This window comes from Balaenoptera ricei, chromosome 10, assembly GCF_028023285.1.
Source record: "Balaenoptera ricei isolate mBalRic1 chromosome 10, mBalRic1.hap2, whole genome shotgun sequence".
Classification (NCBI taxonomy): domain Eukaryota; kingdom Metazoa; phylum Chordata; class Mammalia; order Artiodactyla; family Balaenopteridae; genus Balaenoptera; species Balaenoptera ricei.
This window is the reverse complement of record NC_082648.1, coordinates 35,286,284-35,305,865: the sequence shown is the minus strand read 5'-3', so window position 1 is coordinate 35,305,865 and position 19,582 is coordinate 35,286,284. Positions and strand designations below refer to the sequence as shown.

General features: G+C 35.8%; 1 protein-coding gene across 7 annotated transcripts in view; it reads right to left on the bottom strand.

Annotated features, from left to right (window-relative positions):
* PPHLN1 (periphilin 1) overlaps positions 1 to 19,582 on the bottom strand; it is a 234,071-nt gene that overhangs the window by 84,834 nt on the left and 129,655 nt on the right. For 5 of the 7 annotated variants that reach the window (XM_059935650.1, XM_059935656.1, XM_059935653.1 and 2 more), the window contains 2 exons: positions 8,964 to 9,175; positions 120 to 176 (listed from right to left, as the gene is read on the bottom strand). In XM_059935650.1, coding sequence (XP_059791633.1) covers positions 120 to 176; positions 8,964 to 9,175 — 269 coding nt within the window. The remainder of the gene's footprint in view (positions 1 to 119; positions 177 to 8,963; positions 9,176 to 19,582) is intronic. The other 2 variants (XM_059935651.1, XM_059935657.1) reach the window with 1 other exon arrangement.

The following is a 19,582-nucleotide window of genomic DNA, read 5'->3' as shown; positions in this document are numbered from 1 at the left end:
CTCTGGTTCCAACAGCAGACTAATGGAGCAGTTATACACTTTTCCCATTTCTATAACCTCTATCAATTATAGCCCCCCACCCTTCACGATCCCAAATCACAATCTAGCTCAAAACTCACCTCTTTCTGGCTTTCCTTCATTCTGCCGTTTGTAGGAGGCACCAGCACGCACGGACTCTAGGGAAAGGTGGGCAGGGAGGAATTAACACCAGCACCTCTGTGCCCAGGAGGAACAAGAGAAGAACCCAGAAGTAGGAGTAGTGAGAACAGGAACTTCTGAGCATTTGCCAGTGACCCTAACCACCTTCCTACCCTGCTTTCAAGTTGGGCTGCCTGAGCAAACACCAATGAAGAGAAATAAATAACAGAATAGGAGAAAAACTCTGTTTAAGATTGCGTCCAACAACAATGATGTATGAAGATGAGGCTAACCAAGGACAGCATGAGCAGAAAGAAATGAGAAAAGGATCCTATGATAAGACCCCAAAAGTTAAAGACGGGGATCACACGTCTTACTTATCACTATAAGCATCTAATCTAATCTCCTCCATAAAGTCAATATTCAAAGGATTAAAGAATGACACCAAAAAATCAAGAGTGAAAGATGAATCACCACTAGAAATCAAAAAGGACACCTGGGAAAGTTTTCATGGTATATCATATCAGTTCCCTGAGCATAGGACGGCTATCGGCAAGCAGTCATTCTGACGTGTTCTCAACAGGTAGCCTATTACTAAATCTTGCTAATTATTTTTATACGAACTCTCTCACATACGGATTTTCCTTATAAACAAATCCACAGCTACTTGATCTCCTAATTATCCCATACTTAGAATCTTGTAAATATTTTGTTAGTTTCCTTACCTGCAAACTCTTAATGATGCAGATGGAATCGGCTTTCTAAATAGCCTAAATAAACTAGAAGGGGCTCTCAGCTATATTTCCAATAAGTTTTCTTATCATTTATTTCAAATTATTCTACTATAGATCCCAAATTGCCAATTTTATCTTTTTTTCTGAGAAAATAATACATTTTCTGAATCACTTTGGCACTGTCAGCACCTTGCATTAAAAAATTCAAGAAACATCACACAAATATTGCCATCCTACTTTTGCAAGAACGTTGAAGACGCAGTATCCTTATCTAATTGTTCACTGATGTCATCAGAAAGTTTTGTTCCTCCTGAGCAGCTGATGTGTTTTTATCTAAGTTTCACTATGAACACTATTTATTGCTCATTTCCTCTTTGTTTTAGGCAAATCCTTAGTTCACTTATAGTAATTGTTGAAATCCTTATCATAGGCAACTATTTCATAAACTACTAACTTTATTCTTTTATTTTCACACCCTTATTTCCCTTTTATATAAAATTCTTCACCCGTTTACTTAATCCTGTTTTAATAAGTGTTTATTTTTGTTAACCTGCCTCAAATTCTTTGTAGATCAAGAGATCAGGACAATGATATTTTTTTATAGGAGTGTCTGGGGCTTGGGCCTGGCTCACACTAGCTGTTGAGAATGAACTGTCTGTATCTCTTCCAAACTCTTAAGTTCAGTGACTCCACACTGGTAGCCTGAAATCAGCCATGGTAAAAGTATTCACTCCACGAATATTGGCAAACGTCACAATCAGGTGTTTTTCCCCTGAAGAGTCAGTTTACTAACACACCACTGGTGCTGTGTTGATTGATTTTGATTCCAAATTTCAGAAACACTGTAGGAATTACTGCATTTAACTACAGATTCCCATCCATGCTACCTTCAACAGACCTGGGCTACTTAATAATACCCTAACAGACAGTAAAACCACCCAGCTGAATCCAGCTCAGACTGCAAAATCATAAACAAGTGGTTGTTTTAGTCCACTAAATTTTAGAGTATTTTTTTTAACACAAGAGATAATAGAAACAACCCACTGTGCTTAAACTCTTTATCCCAGAGTTTCCAATGATCTGCTTACATTAAAACTGAAGGTCTTTCTTCTTGTCCTCTACTACTGCAGCTTAATGATTCATACACAAGTTAATCTTAATATTTTACCATTTGCTTTTCATGCCTTTGTACGTTTCTGTTTGTCATCCTACATCTTCCTACCTTTCTCTTTCTTCTTTGTTGGTTATTGTTCATTAAATATGAATGTTCCTCCTATCCTCAATCCTTTTTGTTCTGTTATTCTTCCGTGGCTCCAACCAATACTATGAAGACAAATGTCTCTCAAATCCACTTCTTTCACTCACACTTCTATATTTCTAATTGACAGAATGCTATTCCTTGGCTAATTAGCCATTACCTCAAATTCATCTCACATGTGATCTTAGTAAGCAGAAACTAACTCCTACTTGAGAGCAGGGCAAAAGGGCTCAACACATTCCTGCCTTTGCTGTGATTTGCTAAAGAAAATGAGTTCTAAAGTAGGATGAAGGAAAGAAACCAGGAAAGAAAAATTCTAAAGTTGGCAATATGGAAATCAAAATCCAAGTCAATGTATTGGTGAGTGAAAGAATAAATGGTGAGGAAGACAATGAACAAGAATTTCAAATACTGGTTCCATAGACTAGATATAAAGTTCTTCCCACGCAGGTGAAATGAAAGCCAGAGAAGCAGCTTAATGTTACAATAAACATTTAAAAGTTCTGTAAGAATTTAACAATATTTGCTGTCTCTTTGAATATAATAGCTGTAAATCTGATACGATCTTTCAGAAATATACTTTCTTGCTGATGTGTTCTCCTGATGAAAGCAGCGATGAACTTAACCAGACTCACCCAATCCTATCAAGTATTATTAATTATTGATAACCCATATAGGAGCAAAATACACTGCTAGGAAAAAAAATTAAAACCATCCCTAGAGGGACTTCCCTGGAGGTCCAGTGGTTAAGATTTCGCCTTCCAATGCAGGGGGTGCAGGTTTGATCCCTGGTTGGGGAGCTAAGTTCCCACATGCCTCGTGGCCAAAAAACCAAAAAACATAAAACAGAAGCAATATTGTAACAAATTCAGTAAAGACTTTTAAAAAATGGTCCACATCAAAAAAAAAAAAAAAATCACTGGAGATAATAAAATTAGGGGCTACATCTTGCAAACTAATAAATTCTTGGTACAGTGCCTGATGTATAAGAGAAAACCAGATACTTCTGAACATCTTATCAATAAACAAATAAACTTAACAGCGCAGGTAGTAGATTCATCTCTCCTTTGATAGCTGAAGCATTAAAGGGGAAATTAAGATATGAACAAATGAAGATGTGGTGGCTATAAAGATGCTGAGGAAATGATTCATTTTTCTGGATTATGGATGAAGACATGCAAATTTGGGGCTCTTGGTTAGGAAGAACATGATTTCTCAGAGATCTACTGGTTTATTCAAGAAGGTATGAAACAGGGAATTCTCTGGAGGTCCAGTGGTTAGGACTCCGCACTTCTGTTGCAGGGGGCACAGGTTCATCCAGACACAGGGGTAGAAAAAGCTCTCTCTGTATCACCTCTGCTTCCCACAAATAACAAACTTTTGGAGGTAAGAGATCCAACAAGTTGAAATAAAGGCATATTAACTATGAATACATGGAAGTGCATTTCTGAAGAGAACTTTCCTTTAATACATCAGTTACAACCACAGGAGCTCACTTTTTAAAATATAAGTAAAATATTACATCATCTGTACATATTATGAACATGTGCAACAGGGATGCTATAAATGCCTACACATAGGAAAATGCCATTAATTGATTACTGTTTCAGAACCTCCATCACTCAGGTGCCAGAAAAGCTAAATAAAGCTGTACTCCTGGGATTCACCCAGAAAACTCACAGCCAAAGTTCTTTGTGATATAATAAATAGACTCTCACACACAAGAATACATTGTAGAATCTAATTCAATAGCACACTTACAGCCTGGATCAGTTAACAGCCCACGATCAAATTCCTCATGAAACAACTCATTCCAATAACGCTTCTCCACTTTCCTCCTTCCACCAACTTCTGCCCACTCTTCAGATATCCCCTAAAATGCCTAATCCCATGTAATGATTTGTCTCCTTCTCTAACCCATAAACTCAGAGGGCAAAGACTAGATCTGTCTTGCTTGGCAAACCATTTATATGAAATATATTTTTGTTGAATGATTTTATGAGTACTGAACATAAATACAATGACTTTCAAACCAAGAAACACTATAAAATTTAGCTGCTAAGAAAATAGGTTCTTACTGCGTAATAAACATGATCTGATGGTAAAGCCTTATTTCCATATTCCCATTATCACTTACACCCGCACAGAAAAGCCTTCTTTCTAAAGGCAGAACTAAATCTCTAAATTTTATTGGAATTTCAGCTGTGATCCAAAAATTCATGTGGACTTCCAAATTCATTCACAGCCAACAGGTATTAAGACATGTGTCTTTTCCCATTATACTTAAGTTCAATAATAGAGTCTATCTTCCAAATACACTCTTCTCAAAATAGTATTTTTAATTCTTGTACATTTTCAGTTATTGTAGAAGATATGCTTTCGAAAAGGATTAAACACTGATGAATAAGTCTTTCTTAAAAATATCTTTCATTCTTAACAATGGCTGCTGATATTGAGAAAATAAGGGGAGGCTGAGCCCAAAGTCAGAGCTATAGAAAATCAGATACAGACCAACAAAAACAATAAACTTACAAATCTTCCATAGTAATGACATTTAAAAAATTCAACCAAAATGTCACACAACCTAATTTATATATGAGCATCACTGGTAAATGTGACATTAATCTGTAGCAAATGTTTAGAATGAATTAACAAAGAGTTTGTAAATACTTAACATAATCATCCCTAGGAGCCACAACAGATTTACAAAACAAAGCAAGGCAATCTTTATGTCATTGTTTCCATAGTGGAAATGCTTTGTAATCCTCAAGTGGAAAAGAAAACAAGATGGGGAATCACAACTGGTTGAATAACAGCAAACAATGCAGATAAATGGCTGTGGTCCACAGAGGGAGGTGCCTAGAGGTTTCTATATTGGGCCTTATGCTACTCAACATAATTTTTTTTTTAACATCTTTATTGGAGTATAATTGCTTTACAATGGTGTGTTAGTTTCTGCTTTATAACACAACATAATTATTAATGATTAATACAAAACACATAAAGCATACTTCATTTGTAGATAAAACAAAGCTGTTTTTATCTGCTGCTAAATACATAGGATCACTAAAGAGATTTTAAGACCTTTATGGAAGAGAATTATAAGCCAAAGTTAACTACATGAAATATATCATTCCAAGATTTTTTTTTTTAATGCATTAACTACAAACAAATAATTGCAGCTGAAAAAAGTACAGGCTGCAGGGCTTTTTGTTTCATAGTAATATATGTGAAAATGGCCTAGGTTTCAGTTGTCTGCAGTTTCAGTAAGGACCAGTAATACAATATGGTTGACAAAATAAAAGTTCACTTCTGGCATCATGACTTAAAAGGAATAGAAAGAAAATTAGGAAAGCAAAAGGTCTGAAAACCATGTCAAATGAAAGGAACAGCTGAAGGAACTAAATATATTTAAACCTGGAAAAAAAAAAATCAAAAAGATTATGATGGTACTTTTCAAATACACAAATGGTTCCAACAAAAACAGAAATATCTTTACGGCTCTAAGATAAATAACTAGTATTAAGTAGACATTATAGGAAAAGATTTTAATTGTTTTTTAAAATGAGCTATACAAAAATGGAAAGACTGTACTGTGATACAGTAAACATCACAGGAAGTACTTTAACAAAAAGTCTCCCATACCCATATGGGAGACTAAACATAGTGATCATTATTAATGCTATTATCCTAAACAGAGGTAAACAGCAAAAGTATAAGATAGGAAAACAATGAGATTCATTTGAGAGAAGGTAGGGAAAAAGGAAATAAATAAATAAGAGATAGTTGACAAATGGGGAGATGTTTTGTTAGATTAAATAGAATAAAATAAACTTTAAGTAAAAATACACAAGGTATACATAACAAAACAATTTTAACTATAACAGTATCATAATAATCTGTTAATAAACAGATTAAGAAGGACAACCTACACTGTTAGCATGTAAATATGAACAACAATAAGGAATGAAAAATAGTATCGTAGTCACCGTTATGACCAGGTTAGTCCACTTAAGTTATAGGCAGAAAATTCTTAAACGTGAAACACAAGGTGTAAACAGTTTGATTTAGGAAGATAATTAGTCTATGTCAGTACAAAGTTCCATAAGATTTAACCCAAAAGGCTAAGTAGAAAAAATTTAATTAAATAACATGTGTGGACATGTGTGCACACGTGTGTATGTGTGTAAGCACAAAATGGGAACTAAGCAGCTGAGATGAAAAAGTAATAATCATTCTGTGGCTTATAATTAAGCACAGATACATTAAATGCACAGAACAATTGTGAAGAATTAGTCCTAAAATAATTACCATGGACAAACTACTAGTGATTATTAAAATAAATAAAATTACTCTGAAAAGTATGAACAAGAAGCAAAACATTAAAAGTTAAAGAATTAACAAAATGAGGGCATAAGGAATAAGAAAATTATTTTTTACCTGTTACAGAAACATTTAAAATCTTTGTCAAAATTTCAATTTACATTGGAAAACTAAATTAACCCATCACTGTTAATTAGCCCAGTTTAAGTGACTGATAATTGAAGGATGATATTTCTCAGTCCTTTTTTGAAGAAAAGCAAGGTGCCATCAACATTTGTGAGATTTAGATTTAAAGCAAAAACCATTATCACAGATATGTAAAATAACAATTACTTTTTCCTTTTATTGTTTAAAGCAAGACTTTTACTGTTAACTTTTTGGAAGATGATCTCATATAACTATTCTAAAAACTATTTAATGAAAGGAGTACAGAAAAACATTTCAACAGTTCAGCCCAAACAGCTAAGGAATCAACCAAAGTAACCCGTAAAGAGAGTTTTCCCAGAACAAACTTTTTTTCTTGATTAAAGAACTTTACTTTCAAAGCTAAATGACTTAAGAAAATAAACATAAAGGCATTAACAAAGTCATACACTCTATTTCATTCAATTCACACCAGATTTTAGTCTCCCAACTTTCTCTGTTATCCTTCCATCACTGCAAGATATTAAAGGTATTAGACCTCAGAGGATGGGGAAAGCATATCGCAGACACTAAGACAGGAGCATCACTGTGTGACTCTACATTTCATCTTGAGATTTGAGAGTTTTGGTCACTGACTACCAGGCCAAAGGCAGACAGAAGATGCCTCCCTAGGAATCTGTTTTAGAGGAGAAATGTAAAAAATAAGGCTAATTCAACAGTAACTTAAATAACTTAATGGCTTCACTATAAGCTGTAAAGAAGGATCTCAAGCTTCCATTTTACTCATGTTTTGTTAAAAAGGCTTCAAAATCAGTTTCCAAAGACACTTTCTTCCTCTTAACCAAATTATTAATAGATTTGGATTTAAGTCACACACATCTAAAAAAATATCGTTGGTCTTAGAAGGTATATCGGGCTAATTTGGGATATTTAGGTCTGTGCATGTGAGCATAAATTAGACTTAGAGGTTATTTATCCACTTGAAGGGTGAGGGGAGAAAAAGGAAGTAAAGCATAGGAGAAAATACCAAACTTTTAACACTGAACTCCACAGTAAAACTTTCAGTTACCTGGAACTATTCCAAGAATATTTTAAGCAGTCAGGCATGTGTAAGTGACTATGTTTGTTTTAAATCCTTCAAATGGCATTCTTACACATATATCCAAAAATATGTTTTTTGGAAACCCCACTCTACCTAGCTCTGGAAACAGTAGACAAGTGATAAATGTTTGTTAAATACAGGAATCCAGCAACAGCTACAATGGAGACAATCTAATGATCTGAAGTGATCTTCCATCACTCTGAACATGCAGGAGGCAAAGACTGTTGAACTAAAAACCTTATCATTTGAAAAAAACAGTTAAAAGGAAGGAAGTTAAAAAGGAAAGAAAAATTATTGGCTTATAATTCCTTCTACCTAGAAGATACTTCTCCACCTGTAGAAGTCTGAAATAAAAGATAAGCCCAAATGTCATTTCCTCCATGGCATGTTCTTCCATCCCCAGAGTGAGAGTCTCTTACCCTGACCGGCTAATGTCATGTTAACTCATTTACGACATAACGAGCCTTACATCAAAGTTATACTTTACATGTTATATTTACGTAATGATAAAATTGTTATTAGTTGGGGAAAAATACACATATATATTCTAGTTCCTTGGTGACAGGGACATCGTTCTAACACAGTGTCCTGGATACAGAAGGCATGAGGAAGTGTTTTGTGAATGAGCTCAACTGCAGGTAGTAGAGTCTAGAATGACAACACAGGAAAGCGTTACCTAGAAAAGTTGCTTCATTTATTTATTCCAACACATACTGAGCAACTGGGCCAGGATGACATGCACTGAATGCCATGCATGTCCAGGCACTCCAAACTTAAAAAAAACAAAAAACAAACTGGAGGTTGGGAAAGAATTAAAAAAAAAAAAAAAAAAACAAATTGGAGGTTGGGAAAGAATGAACCTAAGGTAGGTTTTAGCTCTAAATTCTATAAGGCTATATATACCTTATATTTAGGGGGATCCACTAATATTTTTCATGAAAAATATAAATAGATTTCCTCTAGTGACAGAAGATTAAAGAGGTTGGATCAGCTCAGGAATTAGCAGAAAATACAGGAGGTGTGTGACTTGCCAACATGATTACAACCTCTTCCACGCTGAAGAACTAGAAGTGAAATGTCATATAGACTCCAATTTAAATGGTTTCAAAATGTTTGTGTGTGTCTATGTGTGTGTATGACATTCATTATACTATTCTTTCAACTTTTCTGTAAGTTTGAAATTTTTCAAATAACGAGTTAAAAATAATAACACATATAAGGTTGCAAAAAAAAAAAAAAAAGGAGAACTCTTAAAAATACATACTTCTATGTTGAGACTGATGGAAAGAGTAAGTTTTGCTTCTTTCTGGGGAGTAACTTCTACTGCTGACACTGGAGCCAGATCTGCTGTGTGGAGAATCCTTTCGGCCTGCAGGTGATTCTCTGAAAAAAGGAGTGTCTCTTTTATGAGGAGACCGGTCTCTCACATAATGGGAAGAGTAGAAACTTTTTCTTCTAAAGCCGTCTCTCATGTCCCTTTGAAGAAAAAATAAAATAAGTTAATTATATCCTATACTCTCTATATACAAGCTCAAATGGCAAAAGCTCTGGTTACAAACCACTGTTTGTGTTGTAATTTATGTCCCCTTTTTCTACCACCACCTAACTTCTGAAATCAGTCAACAAAATGAAACTTTATCAGTGAATTATGTCATTTTTTCAGTTTGGGGTAGAACCAGGTGGTTAAGTGCAAAAGTTACTTTATTTTAAGCAAGCACAAAAATTTTTTAATGTGAAAAAGTCACATAGTCTCTACTTCTGCTTGCTACTAACAACATACCACACAGCTACCATACTCTCAAAGACACCTAGAGAATGCCAAAGATTTCCCCAATGAGACAGTTCATGGTCTACTATCCTCTTCTAAGTACAGTATATACCACTGGTTTTCAACTAGTGTGATTCCCCGCTGCCCTGCATGATAATTTGGCAACATCTACAGACACTTTTGTTGTTACAACTGGAGAGGAGGGAATGCCCCTACTGGTTAGGGGCAGGATGCGCCTAAAATGCTACAATGCCCGGGACAACACCCACACATATACACAGTAAAAAACTATGCAACCCAAAGTGTTGACAATGCCAAGGTTGAGAAACCCTGGTATATACCTATTAAATCCTTGCTCTCTGAATTTACAACAGATTGTTGCCAATCTCTAAATACCAACTTTTTATATCATCTTTATTTTTATAAATTAAATTTCCTTAGTAAGCAATATCATCAACTCAAAGCAGAAAGTAAGCCCAAGTAATAAAGATTTATAAAGCAAAACTATCTTTATAACAGTAAAGCAAATTAAAATTATTAAATACAACTATGAAGACACAAGCCTTGGACTTCCCTGGTGGCACAGTGGTTAAGAATCCGCCTACCAACGCAGGGGACACAGGTTCAAGCCCTGGTCCAGGAAGACCCCACATGCCGCGGAGCAACTAAGCCCTTGCACCACAACTACTCAGACCGCGTGCCACAACTACTGAAGCCCGCATGCCTAGAGCCTGTGCTCAGCAACAAGAGAAGCCACTGCAATGAGAAGCCCGCTCACCGCAACAAAGAGTAGCCCCCGCTCGCCACAACTAGAGAAAGCCCGCGCAGCAATGAAGACTCAACGCAGCCAAAAATAAACAATTAATTAATTTAAAAAAAAAGACACAAGCCTCTATTTAAAAGAACACTTGGAGTCAAACAGGTTTTAATTGAAGATTTAGCAAATGTACCTCCATATTAAAATTAGAGACCATTATCTTCAGACAGAAGAATGCTAAAAAGACGAGCCAATTGTATGAAATTTCAACTGCTCAGAAAATAATTTCAGCATATTGACTGGTAGTCCACAATATATAAGTAGGTTGTTGTCATTAACTGATTAATACCCAAACTACATCCTCTTTCCAGATATAATTTTCTCTGTGCAAAAGTAGAAAACAGTTAAAACTCATTTATGATAAATAAACTCAGACAAAATACTAATACTGAAATAAAGCATTAAAGAAATTCCAATATATTCAAGTTCAATCACTAAAGCTATAGAAATCATATCAATATCACTGAGAGCTGAAGTAAGTAGCTATATATGTATTACACAGATTTTAGGAACTGTACCAGGAGCTGGGGACCCAGTGGTGAACCACATGCACTCAGTCCCTGCCATTACGGAACTCTCAGGCTAGTGGGAGAGGCTGATATTAAACATACAGACAAAACATGTAGCCAATGGTGTGTGCAGGGAGACTAGGAGTCTACTTAGTCCAGGCAAGAGACAGTGGTGACTTAGATAAGGCGGGAGCAGGGGAAGGGTCACAAATTCAACATGCACAAGAGTGCAGTTTTGTAGACTCAACGAGACAAGGTAAATGTTTGACTAATGAGTGTGAGAGATGGTGGATGACAAGATGATACCCAGAATTCTGGCATGATGGATTACTGAAATAAGAAAAACAGACCTGAGAAATAGGGACAGGGTGGGAGATCCACATTTAGACTTGATAGTGCTATATTTGAGATGCTCATGTAATATCTTGGTAGGCAACTACAGATACTGGTGATAATATCAGAAGAGATTTTTGGCTATAACTATACATTTGTCTGTAAACAGGCAGTATTTAAAAGCCTTGGGTATAGATGAAAACAAAGGATAAAAAGTGCAGAAGGCCCAGAATCTAGGGCTAGAAAACTGCCACACTGAGAAGGAAATGGGCTGTCTGAGAAGAATGAAATAGAGTGGCCACAGAAACATGAGGCACAGGTGAGTAAGTTATCAGGGAAGGCAATGAAAGAGTGCTCCAAGAAGGAGAATAAAGGTTTCATACAGCGAAAGTAAATGAGCTCTTCCTGATAACTTACTCAGGAAATGGAGAAGAACAGGCCCACATTCAGAGGAGAGACTGCCTATCTTCTCTGGAGGGAATGGAAAGATGAAATGCTGAACTACAGTTTCCTAATTCTGACACCAGATGGCAGTAAAATCACAACAGCACAGTTGAGAGCTGTCAGAGCGGCTTGGGGTGGCTAGATACACACGGGGGAAGTGCACATCAGATTTTAACATCTCAGAGCAGAGTAACGTCTCTCCTCTCCTTCACATCAGCATCTCCTACTGACCATCAGATTAAGCAAAAACATCACCACAGGCGTCAGCTACCGTTAAGTACATGGTACTACTTTGATAAAGTGGTAATATTAGCCAAGTCATTTATTCATGTGTGTATGTATGCATACTTTTTCATATCTATATATCTCTGTCCCAATATATGAAAGGCACTATGAGGAATTACTGTGGCTCTGAAGAAGCTTAATATCTAATGGGGGGATGGGGAGTAAATGTTCCAGAAGGCTGGTACTGTAATTTAGAAGAGACATATATACATATTAATAGATGAAAAACTGACCAAGGAGTCTTTAAGCAAAGGTGAAATTTAGATCAATATTGTCTAAGAGAAATATAATCAAGGCACAGATGATGTAGTCATATTTCAAAAGTAAAGAGAAACAGGTGAAATTAAGTTTAGCAATATTTTACTTAACCCAATATATCTAAAATATTAGCAACATGTAATCAATATTAAAAAATTTAGTGAGATACTTTATATTCTCTCTTTCATCTTACAGCTTGAAAATCCAGTGTGTATTTTACACTTACACAATATCTCAGTCTGAACTGGCCACATTTTTTTTTTTTTTTTTGGCTGTGTTGGGTCTTCGTTTCTATGCGAGGGCTTTCTCTAGTTGTGGCAAGCGGGGGCCACTCTTCATCGCGGTGTGCAGGCCTTTCACTGTCACAGCCTCTCTTGTCGCAGGACACAGGCTCCAGACGCGCAGGCTCAGTAGTTGTGGCTCACGGGCCTAGTTGCTCCGCGGCATGTGGGATCTTCCCAGACCAGGGCTCGAACCCGTGTCCCCTGCATTGGCAGGCAGATTCTTAACCACTGCGCCACCAGGGAAGCCCCTGAACTGGCCACATCTTAAGTGCTCAACAGGCACATTCAGCTAGTGGCTCCCATATGAACAGCACAGATTTAGATGGTGGGAAACGCATTCCAAGCTTCAAGAAAAAGCAGAGAAGGATTAAAGGATATTATGCAAACAAGAAGAGAAGTAGTCAGAACAGTGAAAACTTAAAAAAGCAGTAACTAAAAAACAAAGGAAGAAATTTTTGAAAAGGGAAAAGGTAGTTAATATCAAATACTGCAGAGGCTGGAAGAGATCTTCATATTTAAAACCTAAGAGTCACATGACCAGTGAGTGGGCTGTCCAGTAAAACTCTGGAAACCAAATCAGACTATAAGAAATTATGACATATCTACTAAAGGAGTTAAACTACTTTTCTTCTAAAAAAAAAAAAAGTTTGGCAGAGGGAAGAAGGAAGAGAATTGGGACAATACTCTGAGGAAAGGGGCTTACTTGGTCATATTTGGAAGTTGGGGGGAAAAGGCTAATTTCCTATTGAAGGAGAAACTGATAATCCAAGACACAAAAATGGTAACTGACAAAGAAGGAGCCAAAAATCACCAGGAAAAAATGGGACAAAGGAACTAAGTAGAAGAGAATAGCACTGAAGCCAAGAAGAGAAGAACACGAAAAGGATAAAGAGGAAAATTCTCATTTCAAGAAGAAAAAATATGAGAAATCTCTCTTCACAAGTCCTTTACCTCAGTAACATAATTCTAGAAGTCATTAATAGAAAGTAAAGAAAGTAAGGACATGAACAGACGCTTAAGGCAGAGTGGAAAGTATTTGTCCTTTGGGGGAAAGTATTCATTTGAGCAGTGTTCCTCAAAATGCAGGTCCCCAGACCTTCATCAGCATTACCTTGGGAAGGTGATAGAAATTCAAATTCAGGGCATCAAACCACACCTACTGAATCAGAATCTCTGGGAGTGAGACCAAGGATTCCGGGCTTTAACAAGGCTCTCCAGGTGATTCGGTTGCACAGGAAACTTTGAGAAGGACTGAACTAGACAAACTCACTAATGTCTAAGAGCTGTGTACGTATAAATATGGTATCTTTAAGTCAAAAACAGAAACTCAGGGCTAATGATAGAGGCAGAACATTTTCCAGTGGTGATGATTGTAGGGTTTGACCATGCCAGTGGAGAGCTAAAGAGCTGAAAACAAAAGAAAGAACTGGTGTTAATTAAAAGCATCATCAAATCAGGATAGGGAGGGATGGAGGAGAAGACTATATGCCAGAAACTATAATAATCCAGGAACAAGAAATGGGGTCCTGGAAATTCATCAAAGAGTACAAAGATGAGGACAGGTGGTACAAATGGAGAAGTTCAGAGATGACACTGGAACTGTGGCTTGGAGGAGGTAGTAAGGAGCAAGAAGTATGCCCAGAACTCATCTCAAGAATCAAGGAATTAGGAGGCAAGTGAGTTGGGAGGTAAGTGGTTTCAACTCTTGGAAGTTAGGTTCCTGTTGCAGAAAATGGATGGAACGAACAATAGAAAATATATCCACTCTACTTTGATACTAAAAGACCAAGTCTTTGCCCTCATGAAGCCTATATTGTAATGGAGAAGACATATAAATACAACATTTCAGACTGACAGGCAGTATAAAGAAAGGTAGATGTGAGGGAGGTTATTTTTGATGGGATGATCAGGAAGAACATCTCTGAGAAGGTAATATCAGAGCAGAGATGTAACAGAGGGGATGGAACCCAACAAAGAATGAGGCAGTAGAGAGACCTGATGTACATTTACAATGATCACTCTAATTGCTCTGTGAAGGCATCATATGTTGGTGCCAAGGACACAATGATGAGTCAGAGAGCTTTCTTGGCGTTTATAGAATTATACAGCACCAACATTTCAAATATAATACTAGCTCTATGTATAGGACTTAACAGAATCATAACAAGTAGAGGAAGGAAAGGGACTCCTAAGGCCCTCTGTGAACTAGCCTCCTAAGTACTAAAAGCCCCTCCCAAAGTAACTACTGACTCCATGACCTTGAACAAGTTACTTAACCTCCTTATGCCTTAATTTCATCATCTACGAGGTGGGGATAATAACAGTACCTACTTACAGCTGCAGGGAGTAAATGAGATATTATATGTAAAGCACTTAGAACAGGGCCTGGTACACAGCACTCAACAGATGTTAGCTAATTCTATTGACAGTATTACCCCACTATGATTTCCATCAAATCGGTATAAAGGCTTATTCAAGAAATTAGCTAAGCGTGCCAATACAACCGCTTGATAGCTTTATCATTCAGAAAAAACTATGAAATCTTACATATTTGTTAAGAGTTTAAAACCTACTCAAAATAATAAAACCTCCAGAACAAGACTTCCACTTGACTTCCCAAGCAATTTGCTTTACAGAAGATGAACTGTGGATGATTCAATGTAAAGAATGGCAGTTATGGAGTTCTGTACACAGACAAAACACATATAAAGTGAAAAGTAGACAGAATGGCCATTTGCTAGACTAGGGGGTCAACAAACATTTGTTTAAAGGTCCAACTACAAATATTTTAGGTTTTGTGGGCTATATGGTCTCCATCACAACTCCTCAACACTCCACTCTAACACAACAGCAGCCACAGATGATATGTAAACCAATGTGTGTGGCTGTGTTCCAATAAAACTTTATTTACAAAAATAGACAGCTGGTCAGATTTGGCCCATGGGTTATAATTTGCTGATCCCAATGTAAACAATTATGTACTTCTTGAAGGTTTCCAAACACAATTTATTAAAGAATAAAGAGTTTACCTATAGCTTCCTTTTTCTCACAGAACACAAAGAAAAGTATGGGGATTTTTTTCACCTTACCCCTTGCCAATATCTCAAGATTTTTATGCTTTAGAAGTTTAATTGTATTTTGGAGAGCAAATTAGTTACATAATGATAGAAATATGTTTTGGCTGATTCATATTTTCTTTTCTACCAGAGACCTGACTTTATATGTTTATAATGTAATTGTAAATATACAAATTTAATGTTTATTTACTTATAATATAAAAAAGCCTTTCTCAAAATATGTTCCACAAAATACTAACCCACAACTGTGGGAAACACTGAGTTTAACAAAATTAAACACCTTTATTTACAGTGACACTTCTCAGAGCATTCTCTGCAGGAAGACACAGACTCAAAAATTAGTTCAGCTGCTCATGTATGGCCTTTGATCTTAATTTACTTCCTAACTCCTTTAAGCACAGCAACTTTGCAATGAACGGTATCTATGACTATAGTTCTAAGCTTTAGTCTTTTCATTATCCGTTATCTTATTTTTAACCTTCCCCCAAACATATGGATCCTCAAGTTATAAAATATTTTACCTAACTTTGAGACAACGTGGGGAAGAGGGTGATAGATTCTCTTTCCTTTAACACATACTATGACAAATTCAGGCTGACTAAAAAGCTAAATGTTTGGAAGGAAGGGATAGGAGAAAAAGACCTGTCTCTCTGTCTGTCTGTGTCTCTCTCTCTCTATATATATATATATATTTAAAAGATACTAAATAATTATAAGTCAACAGGAAGAAACCACTGTGTATCAAAATACCAAGTTTAAACTACATACCAAAAAAGTGCCTAAAGTTGAAAATTTAATTAGATTTAAAGCAAATTTCCAAATAAGAGAGAAAATTCCAATATCTGATGGCAGTCTTAAATGTTAGTCTTTAATAATTTAATGAATGTTGACAAACCTTTGAACAAGATGAAAACACCAATAAAAAGTAGATGAAGGATATGAAGATAAATCAATGAAAGACAAATGTATCACCTCACTAAATATTTAATATAACTCAAGTTATTTTAATTTTTCCCTATCAAATAGGCAAATGATCCCATCCAATAGTGAAAATTAGGGTGGGATATATAAGCCTCATCATGAATAATACACAATTTGGGTTGGGCTGGAAATTGCTAGGGATTTACTGGTCCTAAAAAGAAAAATACTACTCTAGTCCGTAAAACAGAGTTAGACTTCAAGGTCCACACTGTCAGAATGCCTTTCTTATCTTTAAATAACAAGTTTCCTTTCTCTCTTCCTCTATTTATATTCTGTACAAATCTCACTTTTTCTAGGCTCAGTCTAACGTTACAAAATGCTACACAATACTTTGAATTCCTTCTTTTTCTAGGCATAACACCTGGTTAATTTAGTTTGCACTTGGTTTCAAATGTCAACCATGAGAGTTTCTATCTTTGAGAGAAAAAAGTCACAGCTATCAAAACAATCCAGTAATCCGTAAATAAGATGGGTGTCAATGTATATCACTAGTGCACGTGATATTAGTTTTATGAAACAACTGAGTCTTAATTTTCTTAAATTTTTGTCTTCCACTATAATTTATGACAGACTTAGGTAAAAATGGATATACAAGGACTTAGCTGTTTTGTTCTTTTTTTCTTTAAATTAAGATAATATGGCAAGGACAAATTGAGCAACCTTGTATCTTTTACCTTATACCTAAACAAAACCCTTTCATTTACTTCTATTTCTTTGGCATAAAATGTAATGTAAGAGTGCAATGAGTTTTTAAAGCATGTAATTCAACAGAAAATCAACAGTGCTTTCATCTGTAAACTTATTCCTAGTAAAATCAAGGAATTTTTTCCTTTCTTTTCAGATGATTTCTATAATGTGATTGTAAGTATTTCATAATGTAAGTTTCAAATTTTTATTTTTATTTAATTAGAAATTAGTTGTTAAGTTTTTTTTTTCTTTCATTTCATTGATAGTTCCTATTTATCAAGTGGAAGACCAAATATTTCACAATTATTTAGTAAATCAGTTTGACTAGTATAAACAACATATGTAACTAAATATTTTCTGATGTCAATATTCTCTTAAGTTCCCTATTTTAGATTTTAAAAATTGATCTTCCACTACTCAAAGCCACCTCCCTCCAACACCAACCTTCCAATCCAAAAAGAAATCTGGATAGCTAATATTCTCCACAGTAATTAAGTAGCTGTAATTATACTTCAAAGAGGAAAAGCAACCTCTAGAAACAGTTTCCTGATGCTTAATGTACTCAAGTGACGAGTACAGCTATTATTACTGCTCTGAGAGTCTGATACTCTAAATGCAAAAAAACCCTACTTATCCAAATTATGAATATGAAAAACAGTCAAAATATATGCAAGGATAAAAAAGGATTCTATTAGTGAGGCTCCTTAGTATACTGATGGTTCTCAAGTGACAGTGATTTTGCTCCAAGCAGGACATGTGGCAATATCTGAAGACATGACATTTTTTACTGTCACAACAGGGGGATACTACTAGCATCTAGTGGGTAAAGGTCAGGGGTGCTGCTAAACAACCTACAGTAAACAGGACAGACCCCCTCAATAAAAAACTGCCCAGCCCAAAATGCCAATAGTGTCAAAGTTCAGAAATCCTGAGACAGACAGACACACGTGCCTGCACGCGGGCACACACACACACACACACACACTCAAATTTAATCTATCAGTTTAAGAAATAAGAAGAAACATTCTAAAGCTTTCTTGGAACCACTTAACAATTCTAAAATGTTACTTTATAACATACCTAACATCAAGTATTAAAATTCCTTCAACTCTTCTAAACATTCAAATTATATGTTACATTTTCAAGTAAAGTATTTTCTACTCTATTTTCAATCTTTAATTTATATACAGTCCAATAGTTAAGAGCATAGACTCTGGAACAAGTCTGCCAGGTTTCAAACCCTGGCTCCATCATCTGGTTACCATGGGAGAGGTGTGACAGTTACTTAACTTCTCTGTGCCTGTTTCGTCATCTATAAAACGGGAATGATGGATTAAGAGGAATAATGCCTACATAATTCATAATACATAATAAGTATTCATACTTATTAACTCAAATTAAAAAAAAAAAGACACTGAAAATACCAAGTGTTGACAAGGATGTGAAACAACTGAAATTCACATGTGTTGCAGATGGGAATATAAATGGGTGCAAAGCTGCTAGCTCTCAGTCCACAAATCACCACAGGACTAACAAATGCACATCATCATCAGTGACGAACCGCACTGCATTTTTCAAAGGCTTTTGGATTAGTCACGGTGCATCTGTTACTCAGTTCATACACAGACAACAAAGCATGCAGTTTTGTTGCCTTCTTGTTCCCAGGGATAAACCCACATGATATTTTATAAAAATGGATAATTGAAAGAGAATTAGTCAACAAAGACAAAAGTGCAGCCAAGAAACAAAGAAGTGACAATGATAGGAGTGGAATTCAAATTGAACATAAATGGAGTTACGGAAGAAAACAGGTGACCATGGGAATGTTGACAATGTTGCCTTCAAGATATGCAGCCTGAGGAAATTGGTGAAGGCAAACTTATTGAAGGCAAACAACGAAAGGAACTGTGACAAAAAAGGATGAAGATGTCCCAGAGGAAGTGAGGCTAAGAAAAAAATTCACATTAAAGGAACTCTCAGAGATATTTCACGGCAATGAAAATGCAAAGGATAAAATGTTGGAAACTGATCCAAACTCAGAATGGAGTACGTATGACCATTCACCAAGGCATAAAAAAGATGCTTGCTTCGAGAAGAAGACAAACACTGTTCAAACTACTCTTGATAAGTTTTTTTACAAAGAAATAAAACTCAAACTCTCAATGTTTCTAATGTTATAAATTACAGTGTATTAAATGAATATTAGTTTTACCATTTATTTTACTTCCCTATACATTTCTATTGAAAGAGTTTAATGTTTTGACAAAAGGTTTTACAAGTCACAACGACTGTAATTATTCTCATTGACTGTTAAGATGGCTTTATGTCAGAATAATGATCACCTTTGGAGAGGAAGAAGAAAATAACTGAATAGGTGCATGAAGAAGCTTCTGGGGAGCAAGTAATGTTCTATTTCTTAACCTGGATGTGGTTATACTTA